Raw genomic sequence first — 23,204 nt, 5'->3', positions numbered from 1 at the left:
ACTACATTCCATCCCTCTTAAAGGAGAGGATCCCCAAAGAATCAAATTTATGATAAAACTGAGTAAAGGGGGAAGCAGGCTGGGTCCCTCTGTGCTCTAACAAGAACAACTGCAAAAATAACAAAAGATTAACAAGGAAGTAAATAAGTAAGTAAAAGACAGGGTAGTCCATCAACCTGGGACAGGAGTCCAGACAAAGAAGGTTTCATGAGTGTGTATACAGACAGTCCCTGACTTATGAAGGTTTGACTTATAATTTCTTGACTTTCCAATGATACAAAGGTAATATGCATTCGGTAGAAAGCATACTTCAAATTTTTTCCCAGGCTATTGGTATGTGATAAGATACTCTCTCCTGATGCTGGGCAGAAGCAGCAACCACAGCTCCTAGTCAGCCACATGATCACGAGGGTAAACAACCAAGAGACCCATAACCATTCTTTACCCATACTGCTATTCTGCTTTTTGCTCTCAGTACAACATTCAATAAATTGCATAAGCTATTCAACACTTCATTACAAAACAGTCTTTACATTAGATGATTTTGCCCAACTGTAAGCTAATGTGAGTGTTCTGAGCATGTTTAAGGTAGGCTAGGCTAAGCTATGATGCTCAGTAGATTAAATATATTAATTGCATTTCGACTTAATGATATTTTCAACTTATCAGGACATAACCCTATCATAAGTTCAGGAAGATCTGTATATACAAACACACACCAGCACACACACCCATACTTGGGATTCCTTGGCATTATCTCTTATGTAAAAAGCTACTACTCAAATAATCAATTGCACTAATTAAAGGGACTCTTAGTTCTCTCCTTATGCAAATTAGTGAAAAATATTTAAAACTTTTATCTATAAAGATGACTCTAGGCCCTATAATGCTTCCTAGCAGAAACAGTTTAAATAACAATCATGGAACAAAAATAACAGCAAAGCATTACATTTTTTAAAAAAATAGTACTTTGGTTTGTAGAAATATTAACAGGTGCCAACCATTCATTCACATTCTTTTATAAGCAGGACCATTATTGTAATATTAGTGACAGGAATTTAGACTTTTGTAATATTAGTGATAGGAATGTAGATAGGAATGAGACTGCCAAAGTTGAAATCCCTGGCTCAGCCTTTAACATAACCTTGGGCATGTTTCTTTCTCTCTGTGCTTCATCTATAAAATGCAAATAGTAACAATTCCTACCTCAAAGTCCTTGTGATAACTAAATGAAATAATGTGTGTAATGTGCTAAGTAGTTTTCAGACTTTCAAGAACGTTATGAAAGTTGCTGAGTTGTACTCTCCACCCCCAAATTAGGTTTGGTTAATTTCACATTATAAATGGGTTTTTAGGAATCATCCAGACACTTTAAGTATTGTACATCATAAGAGTTCAAGTTCCCCCTTCTCTGGGCAGCCACCCCTGGCGTCCTTCAAATGAAACTTTTTCCATGTCTTAATAAAGCTTCGCAGGAACCCGAAGCATGCTGTTTTCACCAGCCCTGTTCCATCCGTGCATGAGAAGAAAGTTAACTGAGTACCGTGACCCTCCAAGCAGCCCTGAGTTGCGGCGGCTGCTCGAGATCATTCAGGATGGGGATGGTAAGTGCAAACATTAACCGAGCACGCAGGACAAAAGAATCGCCCATTCTCAGCAAAAAAAAAAAACCGTGAAGGGTGGTCCAAAGCGCAACGGGCGCCAACCAACTCGCCTCATTGATCCTGAGGCCTGACACAACCTAGAAAGGACCTGGTGGATGAGCGACATCACAAGCGATGCCAAGTCATTTTCCCACGTCCCTACCCTGCCCCCTCCTGGTCGGCCGCCGCAGAAGCGCACGCGCAGCTCCGCTTCCGGGCGCCGCTCCTCGCTACCCACAATGCTCTGCGGCACCGACCTGTCGCAAAGGCCGCGTTTCGGCGGTGAGTGACTGCCTCGCTTTCCGTGCCGTGCGGCGGCGACGGAGGCCCGTGTCCTCTTCTTCCTGCCGCAGGGCCAGATACCCTGACGGTGTCCAGCTGCGCTGAAGTCTGGCCGGTGCCACCTGTCTCCGCAATGCCCCCCAAGAAACAGGCTCAGGCCGGGGGCAGCAAAAAGGCGGAGCAGAAAAAGAAGGAGAAGATTATTGAAGTGAGTACCCACTCCCTCCCCCACTCATGCTGCGAGCCCTCAGGGAAGCAGCCTCCTGGTTCCCCGCTCCGCGGCTCCTGCTCGCGTCTTCCGGGACGACGTGTCCACCTCTGGCTCTGTGGCCCGCTGCCCTTTCCCCAGCCCCGTGATGACGCTCCCTGCCTCTCATTGCTATAGTGACGCTGCTGGCGCCCCCGTGCCCAGCTTTTGCTTCCCCGCCCACACGCCCGCCTTCACCCACCCAGGTGGGAAAGGGCACCCCGCTCCCCTGCCGGCTTCAGGGTTTTGACCTTCGCTGGTACTTAAAATTGAAGACATTTCTAGATGGGTGTTTTTAAAAAGTACGCTGAATGGGCTCAGGCCAGATTCTTTCTGGGGGGTCGGCTCGTGACGAGCCTTTGTGTTCCATTTTTACCCATCGCTTAGGAGGAGGAGTTCTTTCGAGTCAACAAATTACCACTTCGTGGGTTTTTCGATCCATTACAAGTTCCATAGAGAGTGGAGATTTCTTTAAGGTCGCAGCTCACCGTTTTGTACGTAGCTCTTGATAAATATACATTGTGAATTACATCGACTCTGCTTTGAAAGAGATTGTTTCAGTGTCACTAGCTGTGTTAAGTGCCGTACCCGAATTTGGTATATATTCATTTAGTGCATTGAGCCTATAGCTCTTCATGGCCGAGGAACACTATTGACGTTCTTGAATGTGTTATATTTGCCTTCCAATGACTGCATCAGTGAGTTTCCTAAGAAAGTGAACCATCATCAGTGACTTTTAAACAGTTCTTCGTTTTCTTTGGATGTAATTGGAAAAAGCCATGACGGTTTTCCTGCTTCTGGTATACCTGAATAATGGACAGCCTTTGTGGAATTGTCGCTTTTTATTAGAACTCGACCAAAATGCATGTTGGGTGTTTTGAAATGAGTTTATTTATAAATGATTACTGGTTTTGTTTTTCACAGATTTTATTTATTTGTCAGAGAGAGAGAGCGAGGACACAAGCAGGGGGAGCGGCAGACAGAGGGAGAAGCAGGCTCCTCGCTGAGCAAGGAGATGAGGGGCTCGATCCCAGGATCCTGGGATCATGACCTGAAACGAAGGCAGACGCTTAACTGACTGAGCCACCCAGGCATACCTAAATGATTACTGTTTTTAGTATTTGATATTTACAGCCTTGAAAAACAGCAATGAAAGCCCTCAGGGCTTCATAGTATAAACCTAATGGGAACTTGTCTTTGTCGATTTTTACATAATTTTTAAAGTCTGCTGGTTTAATATGCTTATAAAGAATTCTAGTAATGTTTGCCAAGTTCCAACTCTGAAGCAGAATCTGTATTCTTTTTTTCCTTTTCTTAATTTTCTTTTCTTTCCTTCCTTCCTCCCTCCCTCCCTCCTTCCCTCCCTCCCTCCTTGGAGCCCAGCTTGCGGCTTGACCTCATGACCCTGAAATCAAGGCCTGAGCTGAGGTCAAGAGTCCTATGCTTAACTGACTGAGGCAGTCAGGTCCCCGCTCCCAAGAACCTGTATTCTTATTGCCAATTTGTACTATTTAAAACTGTGATGAAGCAGCATAGCCAGAACTTTAAAAGCAAATTACTGTCTTCTTCACATGTGTGTCTACTGTCACCTTTTTGAACAATCTGGACTACTGGCACTTAAGTAGATCTCTGGGAATGGTGATCTCATAGCATTCAGTGCTATGTAAACCAGAGATTTACATTTTAGGGATCACATTTTACTTGTCAGTTTCCTTTACTAAGATTGAATTAACATGATACCAAGTGAAATTTCCTTATAGACATGAAATTAAATGTTATCTGACAAAATATATCTCCTGTATTATTGAACTTTATATGCAGTTATTTTATTTTTTAATTGGTAGGAGTATGACTTTTGTTTTAAGGTATTGTACATGAAAGTCATTGATAGTGTTTATCAACTAAAAGTGTAGGTATATAATGGCTTCATTCATCTTGTACACAGTTATTCTTAAGGTAAAGAGAAAGCAATCTTAGATTCATTAATGAAGACGTAGCCTAAGAAAAATGCGAAATAAGACAGCTGCATTCTTTAACTGACTAAAAATACCCTAACAGTGGTGATATTAGCCTGCCCCCCCCCCATTTATTATATATGATGGGCATCTGTTTTTTTTTTTTAAATGGTAGTAAGGTTTTGTAGACTCAAGTGTCTTGCATGGATATTTGCTCGCAGAGGAACAACAATACTATGAATTTAATGTTAAGTTTTATCATTTGGGTGAAATGAGATTTGTAGAGAAAATTCTGTTACTCAGCCTGGTTAGGAAACAATATATTCCTCTTTGTTAAATATTGTAGGTGGCTTTTTTTTTTTTTTTTACTTCCCCAAAACCCTAGCATGTCTTGATGGCTAGTGAGTGCATGGGGTTAAGATGAAAATTGATTGAGGAGCTGGGAGCAAAGACTGATGTACTTCTTATCAGCAAAATGGAGCTAATTCCTATATTACAGAGCTGTGGGTTAAATGAGATGACATATATAAGATACTTGACATATATATAGTTAATAAATGGCAGCTGCTATTATTTATTATAAAAAAAAGAACTAGTTAGTGGAAATAACCAGACTGATCTGTGCTGTCAGTATAGGGTTTACTTTCTGTCACTTGAAGTAATTTCCTTCTGTTGCCTACATTTTTTCTTTCCCTCTTTAAACCTTCCAAAATTTATTAATTGATTTGGATTAATAGGTATTTTCTTTCTGAAATGAGTATATTAAAAGATGTTATAGTTCTGTTAGACATTTATGCAATTGTCCCAAGTGGCATATACCATTTGCTTTCTTATAGCTTACATTTAATAAACTGAAGTCAACTTTGAGAAATAGATTTGATTATGGAAAGAGAAACAATCCTTGGATTGTAGGACGTGCAAATAAAGGATGTCCAGCTAAGGACTTGTAGCAGCAAGGAAATGGTAATAAGACACCTATAGAGGTGGAATTCAGATGTGTAAAGGATGGAGAAAGAGAGATGATTGGTTGCCAATGAAAAACTTTAGTTAAGGTCAATTGTTGATTACTTGAAGTTAGATTAACCAGCTGTAGAACATCCATTGCATGAGTGGAGAACAAAAATACATTAGATAGTGCATGTGGTGGACGAGGGAAGGCAGACACAACTAACGAAATAAAACAGTGCTTAGCTTCTGCTTACCCTAGTTTCCCAAAAGGTAGTCTCTGGTTGTCCTGGAGTACTATTCAGTATTGACCTGCTCTCCCAATCCCTCCTCCCCCTTTTTTTTCTCAGACATCTTATTTAAGGAGTGGAGGCTGGCTGTAAAAAGAAGCATGATTACTTAATGGGATGGGAAGGGAAAGAAACGGTCAGTTTTGTTGTTGTTTTTTGTTTTTCTTTTCTTTTTAAAGATTTTATTTATTTATTTGAGAGAGAGAGCATGAGCAGGGGGAAGAGACAGAGGGAGAGGGAGAAACAGACTCCCTGGTGAGCAGGGAGCCTGATGCGGGACTCGATCCCAAGACCCTGAGATCATGACCTGAGCCGAAGGCAGACACCCAACCGACTGAGCCACCCAGGCGTCCCGAAAGGGTCAGTTTTATGTGAAGTCTGAAGTTCACTGAATGTTAGGGCTCTTGGAGCTTCAGGGAACCATCCTTTAAAAAAAACAAAAAAAAACAAAACATGTTTTCTAAACTCCTTTGTATTCAGTTTCCCAAATCTGAAACATACACACACACATTATTCCTTCCTTATAACCTAATCTTTGGGACCTTATTGATCCAATGAGGACTACTATTTCCCAGTTTTATTTTAAGCACGATATGGGTTTGATTGTAACCTCCAGTCTTCCTGTCTCATATCTCCCCACCCCCAAATCCAGGTTAATCTTCACGTAAGTGTTTGTCCTAAATTCAAGAAAAAGGGGAGAAAGCCCTTTTGAAGTATTCCAAATTGTAAAACATCCTATTTTCAACAGCTGTTGTTGGTATCCCAGATCAACAATGTGGTTTTCAGAAAGCTTTTTGTGTACAACCTGCACAGTAACCTAACTAGGTTTCTGTGGAAAGTAGTTTTTCCTGGTGGAAAGAACAAAGACTTTGCTTGGAGTCAAATAACCTTGGTTCAAATATCATCTCTGTCACTTAATAGTTAACATTTAGTGATCCAGACATAATTGTCAGTTTGTTGGAGAAAGGAGAGAAGACAAGCCATGTACTAGTGATAAATTTATGCAGCTTCTTTAATTCTCTCAGTGAGATAAGTATCATCACCCTTTATATAATTGAGGAAACAGGCACAGAGGTTAAATAACTTGCCCAAGGTTACTAAACTGGCCATTGGCAGAACCACTATTCAGACCCAGGAAGTGTGGCTGTAGACCCCTTATTGTTAACCAGTGTGCTCTGCTACATCTTTGTAGTAACTCTTTTAACTTTCACAACGATCCTGAAAGGTTAGAGTGATCCCCACTTTACAAATAAGAAAACCGGCAGAGAAGGTAATTTGCTCAGTTTTGTTTGAGCTTAGAACTTTGGCGGTCTGACTCCAGAGCTTGTACTCTTAAATCATTACACTATACAGTCTGACTTCAGAAGAATTGTTGAACAGTTCTCAGCTTCAATGTAACATTTAGAGAGTGAGATAATATATCATAGGATTGTTAAGAGGATTCAATAAAATATATATTGAGTTTAGGTTTCACGAATGCTGAATAGATGTGTCCCCTGTCTCTGTGGAAAAAATAATTTCTGAGCTCTAACCTAATTAGAGACTTTAAAAACAATTCATTCATTATCTCTTTTAGGCTGGTTAATTATGTGCTAAAGCAGTGTAATTAAACCTGAAAAACTGTTTTTCTTCTGGGATCTGGAGCTTATATACCTCTATCAGAAGCTGTTGTCATGAGTACTTTTTTTCTTGCTAGCCAAGTCCCCTTAGAGCACTTTTTTCTTTCCTAAATCTTCATGTCAGTATCTACCTTGCTATTTGGCCTTGTTTTTTCATATTTGCTTATTCTCTGTGGTTAACCTATGGGGCATGGTTTGAACCCTGGTTACACTCTTCTCTGGCAAGGCTTATGTAGATGCTGTTGCACTTTGATCTTGATATTTTTATCTAGGATTTTCCATCTCTCCCGCCTCCCATGAGAATGCACTTTTTGTAAAAGGAAAGTGGCATTTCACACCCAGTTGCTGCATGGGCTCATTTCTCTTCATATATCACATTATACTTGACCATCCTTTCTTCTTACTGAATTGAATGTTAAACTCTCTTACCTATAAAAACAAGGGACACCAGCCATAAAAAACTCAAGTTCAACATGTATGTACATCCTACTTTTTTTACATGTGTAGATTATAGAAAATTCATGTAGAATTTTAAAATATGGTATATTAAAACCGGATAGAAATTTAAATAGGAGAAAGTGAAATTTTGGTATATGAATGGACATAGATGTGATGAATGAATAAAAAGGTACTACCCAGTGAGAACCATCTAGAACTAAAACTGTCTTCAATTTTGCAAGTGTTAAGAAAATTGAAAGATCCATTTTATTGATTTTGAGATTCTGTAAAGTTATGTCATGTTGGATGTTTTCAAATACTAATATCAATACTGTTTTTCATTTCCAACGGGTCCACATAGGTATTCTGTAGCTATAAAACTTTCTTCCTATTACCTTGTCCCTTTCCCTCAGAAATAATACCAAAATTAAGGCTTTAAAATAGTCAGTTTATTTCAGACTAAATTCTTTTCAGAGGTCTCAGGTTCCTTTCGAAAGTATAGACCTTTTTGCCTCTTTTTCCTTTCTCAGACCCACCCATAAACAAGAGAATGAGAAAGATGCAAACTCCCATTTTAAAATTAAACATCTAGGGGCAGCTAGTTGGCTCAGTTGGTAGAGCATGCAACTTTTTTTTTTTTTTTTTTTGATTATTTGTCAGAGAGAGAGCGAGTGCACAATCAGGGGGAACAGCAGGCAGAGGGAGAAGTAGGCTCCCTGCTGAGCAAGGCCTGATGTGGGACTCGATCCCAGGACCCTGGTATCATGACCTGAGCCGAAGGCAGATGCTTAACCAGCTGAGTCACCCAGGTGCCCCAAGCATGCAGCTCTTGATCATGAGGTCATGAGTTCAACCCCCATATTGGGCATGGAGCTTACTAAAAAAAAATAAATTTTTAAAAAGGATAAAATTAAACATCTATTTGAACCTCAATCTACAAAGATTGATAGTGTATGGATAAATTGGTAACTGGCTTAGTAGAACAACAGAGCCCAACTGACTGAGCCACCCAGGCACCCTTAAATAAATCTTTAAAGAAATTTTTTAATTGTTTTGAGAAGATAATTCTCTTACAAAAAAACAGTGCAGTACTGTATCTTATGCAGTATTCCCCAAAATGTGTTTGATAGTACATAATCCCTTAGGGTACTCTAAGAAGAGTGCATTCTGAAGTAAAAAAAGATTTAGAATTGCTATAATACTCCATCCCTTCTAGTAAAGACTCTAAGATATCTTATGCTTAAAAATTAAAAACAATGTTAGCCAAGCATTTACCTAAACTTACTTGACTGTAGGTCATCTTGTCCTGTATTACAACTTTGCACATCCTGTAGAATTTATATTCTGAAACACACTTTGGAAAAAGCATCATAGAGTAACAGGTTTAGTAACAATAGTTGTAAGTATGTATTTAATTGTAAAGGATCTGGGTCATATGTTGGCTTGACTTGATGTTTTAGTGTTTTGCATGTTTACATAGCATAAGAAAGAATAGTTTTCTTACCAGTAAGTAAATAAAGAGTGATTTTTAGATATGACTGAAAAAAATAGATAAGAAATTAATATAAATTGCTAAGATATTTCTATACTCTTTTTCATTCAGGACAAAACTTTTGGTCTAAAGAATAAGAAAGGAGCAAAGCAACAGAAGTTTATTAAGGCTGTCACTCATCAGGTTAAGTTTGGTCAGCAAAATCCACGTCAGGTAAATAACTTAAAATTTCTGCATTTTCTTCATACGGATGTAATAAGGCATCTGTTACAGATAGAAGTATTTGGTATGGTAATTGTATTTCAAAATGGAATCCTACTCTAAAACTTTTCTGCATCTTGCTTTTGTTACTCAGCATTATGTCTTAGATAGTCCTCCAAGCCATTTTGATATAGCTCTAGTTTATTCTGATGGCTTCATACTATCTACAATGTGGATGTACTATATCCATCCATTTCAGTATAAGTGATCACTTCATTTCTAGCTTTCTGACATTAGAACAATTCTACAAGAAATGTCCTTGTACATGGGTTCTTAACAGGCATTTTTGCTTTTATCTCTGGCATAAATTGTGACACATTTCTAGATCAAGGGAAACGGATTTCTTTTTTATTTATTTGTTTTTTGAAGAGAGAGTGTGTGAGAGCGCCAGTTGGGAGGGGAGGGGAGAATCCAATTAGCTCGGAGCTAATGCAGGGCTCGATCTCCTGACTCTGAGATCATTACCTGAGTGGAAATGAAGAGTCTGATGCTTAACCAACTGATCCACCCAGGAGCCCCAGATCTCTAATTGTAATAAATTAGTTTCTGTAGAGATTGTAATCCTTCACATTTTCATTTGCAGTGCATGAGTTATAGGTACTAAAGTTCTTTTTAATGTTTTTCAATCTGGTAAGTATAATTTGAGATCTCATTTTTTACTTTGTTTCCCTCACTACGAGTGAGTTTGAATATCTTTTGGGGTTTTGTTTTGTTTTGTTTTGTTTTGAGTATCTTTTCATATGGTTGTTGGCTGTCTGGGTTTATACTTCTCTGACTTGTGTATTCATATCCTTTGCTTTTCTGGTTGTCTTTTTCTTGTCAGTTTATGAGAGACACCTTTGTGTGCATTACAGATAATTTGTGATGTTTCTGTTTTATTTGCTGTACAATTTTTATTTCTTGTATTGTCAGATTTGTCTAGGTTTTTTTAAATATAGTTAAAAAGTCTCCTGTACCACTAGATTATGTGTGTTTTTCCTAGATTTCTATTTTATTTTTACAGTCTATAATTTGTCATAAATTTATATGTCACTAAGTTAATTTTCTTTCACATGAATAGCCACTTATACCAGCATCATTTATCCCACCGAATTGAAATATCACTGTTGACATATAGTAGTCTCAAATATGTTAGGATCTATTCCTGGATTCTCTTTTCTGTTCTATTTATTGTCTGTCCCTAAACCAGTATCCCATTGATTTTGATTATAGTGGCCTAGTAACGTATTTTGTTAGCTATTAAGGGAAGTTCTTTCCCTCAAATGTTACTTCTTTTATATTTTTCTTGGCTCTTCTTAGGTATTTATCCTTCCATATGAATTTTGAAATTATTTTACCCATTGGCAATGCGTTCAAAAAAGTTAGCTCCTTTTCTTCATGTTCTTTAGATCTTTCACTTTCTTGAGTTTAAGATTTTACATACATGTATCTTTATTTTAAAAAGTACTTTTTTTGCCACTCTGTCCTTTTCCTTAACTTTTGGAAATACTTTTTTTCATATGAGAATATCAGAATATATATTTGTGACCCCAATCTGAAACAAACTTCTCTCATACATATTGTCTACAGATTAGTGCCTCCAACATTTTTCTTTCCTTACACCCAGCTTGATTCTGGAGCCAAAAACTATTGATCTTCCATTTAGTAGCCTGGTTTAATAAAAATATATGCTTGGAGTCATCTTATTTGTTACATGAACTTAAATTATTTAGTGACGCTTATCTATACAATGGAAAGACAATTACCCTTATAAGGTACCTGTGGTGGTTAAATGAGAAGATAATGTGAATCTTCTTGTGAATATAGGTGTGTGAAAAGAATTCACTTTTCTTCCCTTACTCCTTTTTTCAATTCTGTTCTCCTCTCCCTATTTTTTCTTCTAGTGGGAAGTATATTGACTGGTAATTTTATATTTCATAGACCCGAGAAAGCCATAAAATTGGTGGTGGTGGTTAGGATTGATGGTATATTCAGTATTACAATTTTTGATCATTTCTTGGGTACTTGGGCTTTTATCTGCAAAATGAGCAGCAGTCCTGCTGTTAGAGCCAGGCAATAGGTACCCCACTCTAGGCCCTGTGTTGTAGAGGATGACCCTACTCTATGTCTCCTGCAGACATAGCTCTCCCACAGGCAAGGAGTCAGTGAGGTTAAGGGAATTTATACCATCCCTCTCCATAATACTTCAGGGCCTGCAAGGGTCATGTTACCTATATTTATCTTAGGGTATACTGTACTGTCAATATGCCTGAAGTAGGGACGCCTGGGTGGCTCAGTTGGTTAAGCAACTGCCTTTGGCTCAGGTCATGATCCTGGAGTCCCCGGATCGAGTCCCGCATCGGGCTCCCTGCTCAGCAGGGAGTCTGCTTCTCCCTCTGACCCTCCCCCCTCTCATGCTCGCTCTCTCTCAAACAAATAAATAAAAACATTAAAAAATATATATATATGCCTGAAGTAGTCAAAGGAAGGTTGTGTGTCCACTTCAACAGCATATATACAAAAAAAGAAGGGTGTGTGCTCAGACTGTGGACAGATCTGAATCCATACTATATCCTTCCCCACACTTTACACCTTCATGCACACACATGGTGGGATGAAACTCAGGGTGGGAAGAGGAGCCAGGAGTTGACTCTTGTTTTACTGCTGTGCTCCAGTGTGGAACTGCATGGATCCTGAGCATTTTAAATTTGAACCCGTCCTTCCAGGTTATAAGGTATATTTGTTAAGTAGGGGTACAAACCATATTTTATTTAGTTAGCATAAGTTTGATTTCTCACTTACAAGTATTTACAGAAATGGTTTATGGGCTTCCGTTGTATCCTTGCTCTGGGCCCATAAATGTTTGAGATGAGCCTAATGAGCAAAGGATATTTTTATTATAGATAAAATGACTTAAATTTTTCTTTTTAAAAGATGTTTTCCCATTTTTCCATTTAAATACATTTACCATATGATCAAAATCAGGATTTGGGATGTCTTTAACCTTATAGCATTTGGCCATTCCCTTCCTAAAATTTCCCCTTCCTTAAGTACTTTTTTTGTGCTGGATTTCTACTTGTATCTTTGATATTTCTTGGACCCTTTTATGGGCTTTTTTTTTTTTTTTTAAAGATTTTATTTATTTGAGAGAGAGAATGAGAGAGAAAGAACACATGAGAGGGGATAGGGTCAGAGGGCGAAGCAGACTCCCCGCCAAGCAGGGAGCCCGATGCGGGACTCAATCCAGGGACTCCAGGATCATGACCTGAGCCGAAGGCAGTTGCTTAACCAACTGAGCCACCCAGGCGCCCCCTTTTATGGGCTTTTTAAGGTTGTGTTGGCTCATTTAATATTGGTATTCTTCAAGGAACTGTCTTCTGTTTTTCACTTTTTTTTTTAATCACTTCTTTATGCTGTTCTTGAGTAATCTCATACACACTCAAAGTTTTAATCAATTATTATCTGTAAGCTATTTTTAAAATCTTTATTTTAAAGCAGACTGTCTCTCCAGGTATCAAGATCCCTGTCCACTTGCCTTCTAAATAGCTCTATTCAGATGCTCTGTAAGCATCTCGTACTCAGTACGTCTAAAACTGAGCTCATCTCCACCTTCTACCCTGAAACCTGTTACTCCTGTATACCCTGTCTTATTTAACAGCACTAACCATACATGGGATGATGCTAGACCCCACCCTGTCTTTTATACTTTATGTCTAGTCAGTCACTTGGTACTATCAGTTCTACCTCTTTAAGAGCTGTTCCGCACTCCTTTTCTTCATCCTTGCTACTAATGCCTATTTTAAGCTCTTGTGTTTTCTTGCCTACAGCAATTGCATTAGCCTCTTAATTTTCCTTGCTATTCTTGGGCTCCTTCTAGTCCATTTTTCATATAGTTGCCATTGTGATCTTTATAAAATACAATCTGATTGTGTCATTGACTTACTTTAAGCCATGGAGTTTTACCTGTCACCTACTGATACAGTCCAAACTTTTCATTGATGTTTCTCATACCTTGTTCCTTCTTGTACCTGTATCTTTGCATTGGCTGGCTCTTTTTCTTACCCATCAGAAAAATTCATCCATAAAGTATTAGCTCAGTCTAATTTTCATAGGCATTCCTTGTTTCCAGAGAACCATGTATTATATTATAGTTATTGACATGTCTGTCTTCCCACTAGATTCTGAGCTTCTTTAAATAAGCATCTTTATCTTTTCATCTTTGTATTCCCTGTCCTGTAACATAGGACCTGACATATAAATGTTTGGATGAATCCTCTAATCATATTAGGTATGTAAATCGTGTGCCTGGAACTATGTCATATGTCATATTTGTTTTGTTTAATCTCCCACATTGACCTAGCTCAGTGTTTCTCCACAAGGGTAATAGGTATTTTGGGTGGTATAGTTCTTTATTGTGTGGGACTGCGCATTTCCGGATGTTTGCATTTCTGATCTTCAAAAGGCACCCTCATGTTTCTGGGGAGTGGGTGGTTGTCGTAAGAAGAAAATCCCAGGTGAGAACCATTTACTAAAAGTGCTGGGCATGTAGCAAATGCTTAATAAATGCTTATTGCTATAAGCTTTTGAGTATGCTTTTTACTTGGCATGGTACCATTTATGAATTTTTTTAAGTCAGCTGATAGAAGATTTCGCAGTTTCATTTAATAGTTTAACCACACCATTTAATATGTATTGAAAGGCCATTGTAACACTGATACTAAGAGGTACGGACTATATACACATAAATGTGCAAACGTTTTTGTTATGTCAGTGATGTTATATGTACTATTGTATAATGAGAACAATGTTATTATATGAAACCAAATTTACATATTATACCTGGGAATATTATAGGTAGCACAAAGTGAAGCTGAAAAGAAATTGAAGAAAGATGACAAGAAGAAAGAATTGCAAGAATTAAATGAGCTGTTCAAACCTGTAGTTGCTGCTCAAAAAATAAGTAAAGGTAAACTTTAAATGTCAGAAGTATTATTTTTATCAAATGTAATTCATGTTTAAAAACCTTTTAATTTGTTTTATGAATACACAGAAGCACAAACAGACCCATAAATACAGAGAATAAACTGATGGTTTGCCAGAGGGGAGGGAGTTGGGGGCCTGGGATGGGCAAATGGATGAAAGGGAGTGGGAAATACAGGCTTCCAGTTATGGAATGAATAAGTCGTGAGGATAAAAAAAGGTACAGCATAGGGAGTATAGTCCATGGTATTGTAATCACAATGCATGGTGACAGACAGCAGCTACACTTGTGGTGAGCACAGAATAACACATAGACATGTAGAATCACTATGTTGTACACCTGAAACTAATGTAACATTGTGTGTCAACTACACTTCAATTTAAAAAATCTCAATTTGTTTTGATGTATATTTTCTTCATATTATAAGCCAGTGTGTCTGCTATGGAAATGATAATCCCTTAGTCAAAATTAAACTATATCAATGACTTACTTATGGTTCCTCTATGTATGTGCTCAGCTATGATTGTATAGCTATAACTCCAGCCACTAGCGCCCCACTTGGCAAAATTAAGGATTTAGACAGTCTACTAGTTGATTTTATAATATCTCTTCTTTGGTGATAGCCAAGACAAACCTATGGTTCTATAAATTGTAAGTTCCAAACTCTTGGCAGTATATCTCCATGTATATTTATATTTCTCTTTTGCCTCTGCCTCATTGACTTAAACTAGACAAGTTACTATGGAATAACCTATGGGTTTGTCCCTGGAAATAAGAGTAAGGATGGAAGGAATAATGGTAAGAATAAAAGAAATAAAAATAGATATAAAATGCTGTAGAAGGAACTTTAAAGAAATGTCTTAACAATCACCTGTAAGTGGTATTTTTCTTTCACATCAGTGAATGGAAAATAACAAGTTCACCAGTGGTAATTATATCTCAGATAGAAGCTCTCCTTTGTGATCTGGCAGATTGTAATACGAATACCATGTGCCATTTGACATAGGTGCAGATCCCAAATCCGTGGTGTGTGCATTCTTTAAGCAAGGACAGTGTACTAAAGGAGATAAGTGTAAGTTCTCTCATGACTTGACTCTGGAGAGAAAGTGTGAAAAGCGAAGTGTTTACATTGATGCAAGAGATGAAGAACTTGAAAAAGGTATTTTTTTAAGACATTTTCTTAAAAATATCTTTTGGTTGTTACTAAGATATTTAGTACTTGAAGAATATTTTGGTGTTAGGAAGAAGGCTGTGTTTGTAAAAAAAAAAAATTCTTTTTCATAAAATCTGAATTGACACCATTATGTCCTTTGATTAAGTAAATGAGGATGTATAAAAGCCAGTTACTTATTTTGGATTTGTCTCACCCTTTCTTCCAGTACTACCTTCTCATTTCCCTAACCTACATGGGATTTTGGTGAATAATTTCATAACACATCCTATCTTTGGTGTCATTTAAGGAAAATGTGTTAGGTCATAAGTCTTATGATACAGCTTTCCTATCTAAGGAGATACGCAATATGTTTTGGGAACAGTAGATAAAATTACAGTATTTAGTTTTCGTATCTCTTTTTATTTAGATACTATGGATAATTGGGATGAGAAAAAACTGGAAGAAGTAGTGAACAAGAAGCACGGTGAGGCGGAAAAGAAAAAACCAAAAACTCAAATAGTATGTCCTTTTCTTGAATTGAGTTGCTGTGATATTTATCATTAGGGAGAATTATGTGGCAAGGTATTTGCTGCTATTTTTTACTGGATTATTAAACTATTGGAGCTTTTCATAAAGTGCATCAAGCTTTGTTTTGGAATTTGCAAGTATAAGTTACACAAAATTAGATTCCTATTCAAAAGTAGACTTTGAAAAGCCTTTGATTTTACTTTCTCTCAAGTATGGATGAACACAATCACATATTCAGACAAGAATTCTTTATTTTTTTGTGCAAAGTAAAAGGAGGGAGAATTGATAAACACCTACTCTGTTTTAGTGATGGGGAGATTTTAAATCAAGAAGGTGAAAATATTGTCACATTATAAATTGCAGAATGAGTTTTGGATAGGCAGTGGCTCTAGTATTCCAGGAAATGTACTTTTAAAAATTTGTACCTTATTTCTCAAACCCAGCATTCATGTCCACATATTTACCTGTAGCGCAGTTAGAGTGAAAAACCTTGGTGTGCTAGAAAATTTTTATTTATTTTTATTTATTTATTTATTTATTTATTTATAAAGATTTTATTTATTTATTTGACAGAGAGAGACACAGCAAGAGAGGGAACACAAGCAGGGGGAACAGGAGAGGGAGAAGCAGGCTTCCCACGGAGCAGGGAGCCCGATGCGGGGCTCGATCCCAGGACCCTGGGATCATGACCTGAGCCAAAGGCAGACGCTTAACTGACTGAGCCACTCAGGCGCCCCACTAGAAAATTTTTAAACACTAATTTTACTTAGATCTGTTGTATATTTTTCAGGAAAAAAATAGTTTATTAATTTTTACTTCTTATTTTTAAAGTTTATTACCTGAGGCTTCAATACAATTTTATTTTGCACCAAGTCATTATCCTTTGTGTTCCTTTTGTACCTTGCTTTCTTTCTCCCTTCTTAGATGTGAGAAATTGCCTATAATTTCAGGTAATTCAAATAGTATTTGTATCATTATTGCATGTGATGAGTTTTTAAGGAAAGATCAAAACAAAATCATTGGTTTTAGTTTTTTATAACCATATTCATATTTTTTCACTTATTTAAAAATCAGGGTTGGATTGCATTTACAAAGGCTAAAAAAGGCTAAAACTGAGGCATGTCCTTTTGTGTAATTCAGAATTTGGAACAATGTTGAAAATAGAAATTTTATATAGATCTTCTCTAAAGGGAATTTATCATCATATTATATATTTTAAGATTATATGTACATTTCTGCACAAAGGGTGGTCTGAAAAGTGAATAGCCTAAGGATGTGAATAAGAATGTACTTGTTCCATACACTTAAGCATTTACCTTGGAAATGGACTACACTGAGCCACTACTTGTGAATAATATTGTCTCTATACAGGTGTGCAAGCATTTTCTTGAAGCTATTGAAAACAACAAATACGGCTGGTTTTGGGTATGCCCTGGAGGTGGTGATATTTGCATGTATCGTCATGCACTTCCTCCTGGATTTGTATTGAAAAAAGATAAAAAAAAAGAAGAGAAAGAAGATGAAATTTCATTAGAAGATCTAATTGAAAGAGAGGTAACTATAATTTTTTTCTACTGTAAAACTAAAGCAGTATTTATTGTGAAATTATAATATTTACCACTTGGGGGCAATAGCATGTTATTATGAAAGGGGGAAAAAATGTGACCTTTTCCCAAAGTTGCCTTTTTCTTTAGTTATTCATGTACGTCTAGAATGTAAACCTAACCATAATCACTAGCCCATCGTGACATTAATTTTAGGATTATGAAACAATTTCTTATGCCACTGGTTTATCAAACTCTTTCTATAAGATTGATATACTAACATGTTCATTAAAATCATATTCAGATTGATTGAACTTGAAGTTTAGGTGTTCTTTCTGTTGTCTTATTTTTTAGCCATTTTACTAATCAGTAATATGTACTGAAGGAGATAATTCCTACAGTTTTCCATTTGTATGTTTTATCATCATCCCTGGGCTCAAAACCCTCACTCTGTTGATAGAGGAGAATATGTCTCATTGAGGAGAATCTTCTGCTCCTCATTTCTGGTTCAGCACAAAAGGCGTTTGCTCCATGAGATAGTAGATGGGGCTCCTGGGAGTGACAAGAAAATGTTGAAATTATTGGAAATACTAGGTTTAGGGTTGTATATTTCAAATTATATCCATTTTGCCTTCTTTGGATTGTCTAAATATGTTGTGTAAATGTCTAAGGTTGGGATTATATACATTTGCTCATTTTTAAATGGCTGTATTGTTTAGTGTCTCATAGGAGGCACTATGCTATAATAGAAAATAGAGACTTTGGAGTCAGGTATATTTGGGATTGTTTGTATCCTGCTTCTACCACATATTAGCTGTTAACCTTGATAAATTTCCCATCTCTTTCTGTTTGCTTATTTGTGGAGATCAGTGTGTTAGCGTATGTGTAGACAGCATTTAATACTGAATACCTGGCAGATGTTCAGCAAGTATTATTTCTCCATACATTTATTACTTGATTATTGGCTCTGAGGAGCAGATGGTGTTTTGCCAGTTTTTTTCCTCATTTCCTGAGGAACACCAGTGAAACTTGGATATTGTTATGGTGCTTTTCGTATTTTTTGTTTTCAGCAATTGACTTCTGTTAAAACTATTTCTCTTTATGATAGGTTTTAGTCACCTTCAGTTTTGAAAAGAAATCCAGCTCAGAATAACATATTTTACTGTGTTTAGAAATGTTTGTATCTCTGAATACTCATTCTGCTCATTGCTATATAAAATGAAAATAAATCTGTTTATTCTGAATTTGATGTCTTAACAGTTATAGGCAAGGACTTAATTGCATTAAGAGAAAACTATTAAATGTTGTTATAGGTGATTTGGGGGAAAAAACCCAACTCTTTTGTCTTTACAGCGTTCGGCCCTAGGTCCAAATGTTACCAAAATCACTCTAGAATCTTTTCTTGCATGGAAGAAAAGAAAAAGACAAGAAAAGATTGATAAACTTGAGCAAGATATGGAAAAAAGGAAAGCGGACTTCAAGGCAGGAAAAGCATTAGTGGTACGTCCCAAACTCACCTGAAGAGATTCTTTATTCTTTCTTTCATTTTATAATTTCTGTGTCCTGCAAGAATTTATTGTAATTTAATCATGTTTATGTCTGAAATCAGTGACCAAGAAATATTTTAATTTTACCCTGAGTTGATATATTTGTGTATCTGAATAGATTAGTGGTCGTGAGGTGTTTGAATTTCGTCCTGAACTGGTTGATGATGATGATGAGGAAGCAGATGATACCCGTTACACCCAGGGAACAGGTGGTGATGAGGTAAGAAGCAGCTTTGGCACCTCATTCCCTCACATTGATGGAGAGAAACAATAGAGAGTAACAACAGAGTAGCATGATTAAGGGTACCAACTCTGGGGCCTTGGTTCAAATCCTGACTGTAACCTGGGAAATCACCTACACTGTAGGTCTCTACCCTCATCTGTAATAAAGATATAGTGATAATCCCTACATGCAGGCCACTTGTGAGAATTAAATGAGTTAATAAAGTTACAGTTCTTTATAAAGAAAGTAGAACAGTGATTGGGGTAGAGTTAAATGCTTATATGTATTAGCTAAAAAGTATGTGTTTTATTCTCCCTTTAAAAGGAAAACGATTTTTAAAAATATTTTATACTGAAAAAATAGGACAGAGACTAAAAAAATACAGAGTAGGGGAAAAAAGTACAGAGTAGGGAGCAGGAGACAACAGCAGAATCACTTAGTTACAGGCAAACATAGCTGATTATTCATTTTTTCTATAGTATAAAATTCCAGCCTCTGTCTTTGACTTGAAAATAAAAACGTCATATTCTTTATGTCAGAGGAAGAAACTTGAAATATGGCATTGCTATTTTTTTCCCCCAAGAAGTTTAGGAAAAGGAGTGAATTTTGGCAGTTGTCAGTTACTGTTTTCATTTGGCATTAGTAATAATTTTGTTTCACTTAGATAAATGTCAGAGGTAAAGGTAAGTTATGAAAACTGTTCTCATAGGTAACAACTTTCTTTTCTATATTTTTAAAGGTTGATGATTCAGTGAGTGTAAATGACATAGATTTAAGCCTGTATATCCCAAGAGATGTAGATGAGACAGGTATTACTGTAGCCAGTCTTGAAAGATTCAGCACATATACTTCAGAAAAGGATGGTAAGTATGCTAACCTTTGTGTGATTCTAAAAACTAGAAAGCTGTCTAAAGAGGGAGGGGGGACAGTTAGACCAGACTGGCAAACTTTGAGGTCTGCAGGTACAGATAGGTAACATAAATATGTGTGGCTTGGCTGTATATAGAAGTAGTGAGTCATGGAATCTGTAGAATGGGTGGCTAGGTGGATATGGAAGCCATTAACTGAAAGTAGAAGGGGACAAAAATGAATTTGGAGATGCAGTTAATCAGTTTGGAACCTCATGATTTTGAGATATTTTAATTATCAAAAGTGGCATTGTCTAGGATACTGTGTAGACATTCACAGGAGGAAAACTTTTGAAAGTCATTTTCATTGGTAGCTCAGAGTGAATGAACTCACCCAAGCACAATACTTATCACGAGAACACTGTAGAATACACTGCAAACATCAGAGTAGTCAAAAGAGAGAAAGCTTGGGAAAGACACTGAGAAGGACAAACAAAAATAAAGAAGAGTTTCAGAAAAATTAAGTAGGATGAGAGCTGCAAATAATTCTTTAGTTGCAATAAGAAAGGAGTTGTAGGAATTAGGGAGCCAGTTTTCATCAGGACTGCAATGGTAAGAGGAATGAGGAGAAAAATAAGTCACTCTTACAAACTTTGTTTGAGGGGGAGACATGGTCATGGGAAGGGCTTGTACGCCAGGGAAGAAAGATCTGGGAGAAGAAAAAAAATGGAAGATGAAAGGGTATTAGTTATAGAAACAAGATCTGGGGGCGCCTAGGTGGCTCAGTTGGTTGGGCGACTGCTTTGGGCTTGGGTCATGATCCTGGAGTCCTTGGATCGAGTCCCTCATCGCATCGGGCTTCCTGCTCGGTAGGGAGTCTGCTTCTCCCTCTGACCCTCCTCCCTCTCATGCTCTCTGTCTCTCATTCTCTCCCTCTCTCTCTCTCAAATAAATAAATAAAATCTTTAAAAAAAAAAAAAGGAAACAAGATCTGGAAATACAAATAACGAGTTTAGTTAAGAGTGAGAATGGGGAAATGCTGGGGTGAGGCTTGTTGATAAAATTTATGTCTAATGGTGCCTTGACTGAAGAGTTTAAAGAGAAGTGAACGTTTGGCCTGGTTAGTATGAGATAAAAAGGTAGAATACTAATCAAGGCAAAGTTTGAGAGAGCAGAAACTAACCTTATTTTTACAATAAAGGAATGCAAGTTATAACATGAAAAACTGGCTTGCCCTCTTGAGATCTGAGTACTGTCAGACTATTGTCTTAATGCCAATCTGAAGACTGGATTTGCTCCTTTTAGAAGTAGGACTTTGGTGACAGTAGGCAAAATTGCAAGTACTTCAGAGTCTATAATCCCTCAAGACTTTTGTCATCAAAGGTATTTAAAATAGCTAAAATCTAAATTAGGCTATTAAAAATTGTCTGTGTGTAAGTATTAGTGTCTTTGAACATGAAAAGACAGCGTTTTTGTTTTCTCAATCTTTTCTAGCTTGTAAAGAAAAGTAGCTGCATAGCCCTAGGTTCTTTTTTCACAATTTGATGATAAGATGAAATGTTTTTGGATTCATATCTATTTGCAGCATTACTAGTGTGATTTAACTACTGTTCCCCAAATCAAAAGCTAAGTAGCTGCTAATAAACACTTTTTGATTCCATAATCATTTATTCAAAATACTATGTGGAAGTTGACTGTTTAAAAACCTAATTGCTAGGTCATGTAGGAAACAGAATTGAATAAGATAAATCTTGCTTTCAAATGTATAAACCGTTAAGCAATCAAATGTCTGTAGTGCAAGACATACTTGCACCTAGGTATAGGTATAGCTTAAGCTTTCTTAAGCTTAGAAAAAGATCAGTTCTTGTTGGAGTAACCTTAGGGAAGGAAGGCTTTCATGGAAAAAGGAAAAATGTAGTATCTGTGACTGTTAGTTGCTAATGGTGGAATAGTGTTTTCTGTTTCTCGGCCTTATTGATTTCAATGTTTATTTTTAGAAAACAAATTAAGTGAAGCTTCTGGAGGTAGGGCTGAAAATGGTGAAAGAAGTGATTTGGAAGAGGACAACGAAGGGGAGGGACAGGAAAATGGAGCCATCGATGCTGTTCCTGTTGATGAAAATCTTTTTACTGGGGAAGATTTGGATGAACTAGAAGAAGAATTAAACACACTTGATTTAGAAGAATGACACCAAACAAGTCTGAAAAAATTAAGCCAGCTCAGCATGAGTTGAAATTGACTACAGTAATTTTTTTCCACCTAGAATTCTTCAACAGGAGTTTATTTCCCATGCTGATTCTGGAGGGCTTCCTCTCCTCCAAAAAAGGAATATTCTCCCTACATCTTGTCTTCTGACTTTGGCTACATCTCATAGTAAGTTCAGAGTAGTTCATGATAAATTGAAAATATAATGGTCATTGCAGACAATGATTGTTGTAACTGTCCATTCAAGTAGGAAGTGTAACTGCTTTTCCAGCTTTTGATTTTCATTGGGCATGTATTATAAGAACAACATAAATTTAAATTTAAAGTACCCTTCATTTAATGCAGTTTTAATGAGTGATTTCATTTCCTTTGTATTTATATGTTTCAAAGACTGCCTAAACTAAAATATGAGCACTGTATTTCATAAAGGAAACTGCGTATGCAGATTCAGTATTGTATATCTTTGGACAATTAGATGGATATTTAAAAGGAATCTTCTTTAACCTGACAGAATCAGCTGCAATGCCCTGTGTTAAACTGTTTTAAATGTTTCCCTCTTCTTTTTTGCCAATAAAGTTGTAAATAAAGACCATCATACATTAAAATCCAAATATGGTCCTTTTTTCTTTAAGGTTTTATGTGAATATTTTCTTAGAATTTATAGCTTGAGGATTTTAACTAAATATTATCTCTTATAGTTACCACAGAAGGCACAGACATTTAAAGGATTCTCTTAACTGGTTACGGAGCTATGTAGAATACTGACAGTACTACTATGAATTTAGTAAACTATGAATTTGGCTTTAAAAAGAGGCTATAGGTAATGCTGTAGGAAAGAGTAATTCCCCAATTGATAGATATCAGCCTAATTAAATATCACTTACAGAACTAAATACTACTTAACCATCATTTGTGGAGATCCATAGTGGTAACCATAGTACATGCTACAGTTTGATTACTATGAAAGAGTGTAAACAAATCCACCAGAAAACTGAGCTGAGGGTCTTTGTCATTGAGTTCCCTG

At 36.9% G+C, this 23,204-nt stretch overlaps 1 protein-coding gene across 2 annotated transcripts; it reads left to right on the top strand.

Moving 5' to 3' along the window:
• The first annotated feature begins 1,556 nt into the window (after positions 1–1,556).
• ZC3H15 (zinc finger CCCH-type containing 15) lies at positions 1,557–22,791 on the top strand. Of its 2 annotated transcripts, none has more exons than XM_035007577.1 (10): positions 1,557–2,133; positions 9,023–9,124; positions 14,006–14,117; positions 15,139–15,291; positions 15,713–15,804; positions 17,185–17,367; positions 18,711–18,857; positions 19,023–19,124; positions 19,867–19,990; positions 21,973–22,791. In XM_035007577.1, exons 1-10 carry the CDS (start codon positions 2,059–2,061, stop codon positions 22,161–22,163), a joined length of 1,281 nt encoding a protein of 426 aa, XP_034863468.1. In that variant the 5' UTR covers positions 1,557–2,058; the 3' UTR covers positions 22,164–22,791. The 2 variants fall into 2 exon arrangements, with proteins under 2 accessions (XP_034863468.1, XP_034863467.1); XM_035007576.1 differs by lacking the exon at positions 1,557–2,133 and adding an exon at positions 2,478–2,666.
• The last annotated feature ends 413 nt before the right edge of the window (positions 22,792–23,204 follow it).

This window comes from Mirounga leonina, unplaced genomic scaffold, assembly GCF_011800145.1.
Source record: "Mirounga leonina isolate KUSES-001 unplaced genomic scaffold, KU_Mleo_1.0 Mir_151, whole genome shotgun sequence".
In the NCBI taxonomy this organism is placed as follows: Eukaryota; Metazoa; Chordata; class Mammalia; order Carnivora; family Phocidae; genus Mirounga; species Mirounga leonina.
This window is presented reverse-complemented; position numbering and strand designations above follow the sequence as displayed.